The sequence below is a fragment of the Penaeus monodon genome, chromosome 34 (genome assembly GCF_015228065.2).
Source record: "Penaeus monodon isolate SGIC_2016 chromosome 34, NSTDA_Pmon_1, whole genome shotgun sequence".
NCBI classification, from domain to species: domain Eukaryota; kingdom Metazoa; phylum Arthropoda; class Malacostraca; order Decapoda; family Penaeidae; genus Penaeus; species Penaeus monodon.
In genome coordinates this window covers 2,883,599-2,883,930 of record NC_051419.1, presented here as the reverse complement: position 1 = coordinate 2,883,930, position 332 = coordinate 2,883,599, and the positions used below count along the sequence as shown (strand labels likewise).

Below are 332 nucleotides of genomic sequence, written 5' to 3'. Positions count from 1 at the left end.
ATAATTCTATAAAGCACACAGATTCACCGAAACTCACCCCCTCCCCCTCCCGCCCCCAGGTGAAGACTGCCCCCCCCTGTACGACCCCGCCTACGACAGCGCCGCCTACCTCCTCCCTCCCTCAGGAGACGTAAGGACGAACCTCATCAAGCGAGATAAGGAAGTCGTCAGGGCGGTTGGGCTGACGATCGCTGACGTTCGAAGGAAGTGCTGCCTGAACGGGTGTCTGCCCGAGGACTTCTACGGGGCCTGTCGCTAAACAACTGCTGACGATGATGACGATACAACCGCGCGGCCAATTTTTGGTGATTTTGTGTTTTGGGGTTTGGGTG

The 332-nt window shown here is 57.5% G+C and overlaps 1 protein-coding gene across 1 annotated transcript in view; it reads left to right on the top strand.

Moving 5' to 3' along the window:
• Positions 1-318, top strand: part of LOC119594506 — a 17,236-nt gene extending 16,918 nt beyond the window's left edge. Inside the window, exon 4 of the mRNA XM_037943535.1 lies at positions 60-318. Within this exon, the coding sequence (XP_037799463.1) occupies positions 60-259 (200 nt within the window). The 3' untranslated portion in view covers positions 260-318. The remainder of the gene's footprint in view (positions 1-59) is intronic.
• The last annotated feature ends 14 nt before the right edge of the window (positions 319-332 follow it).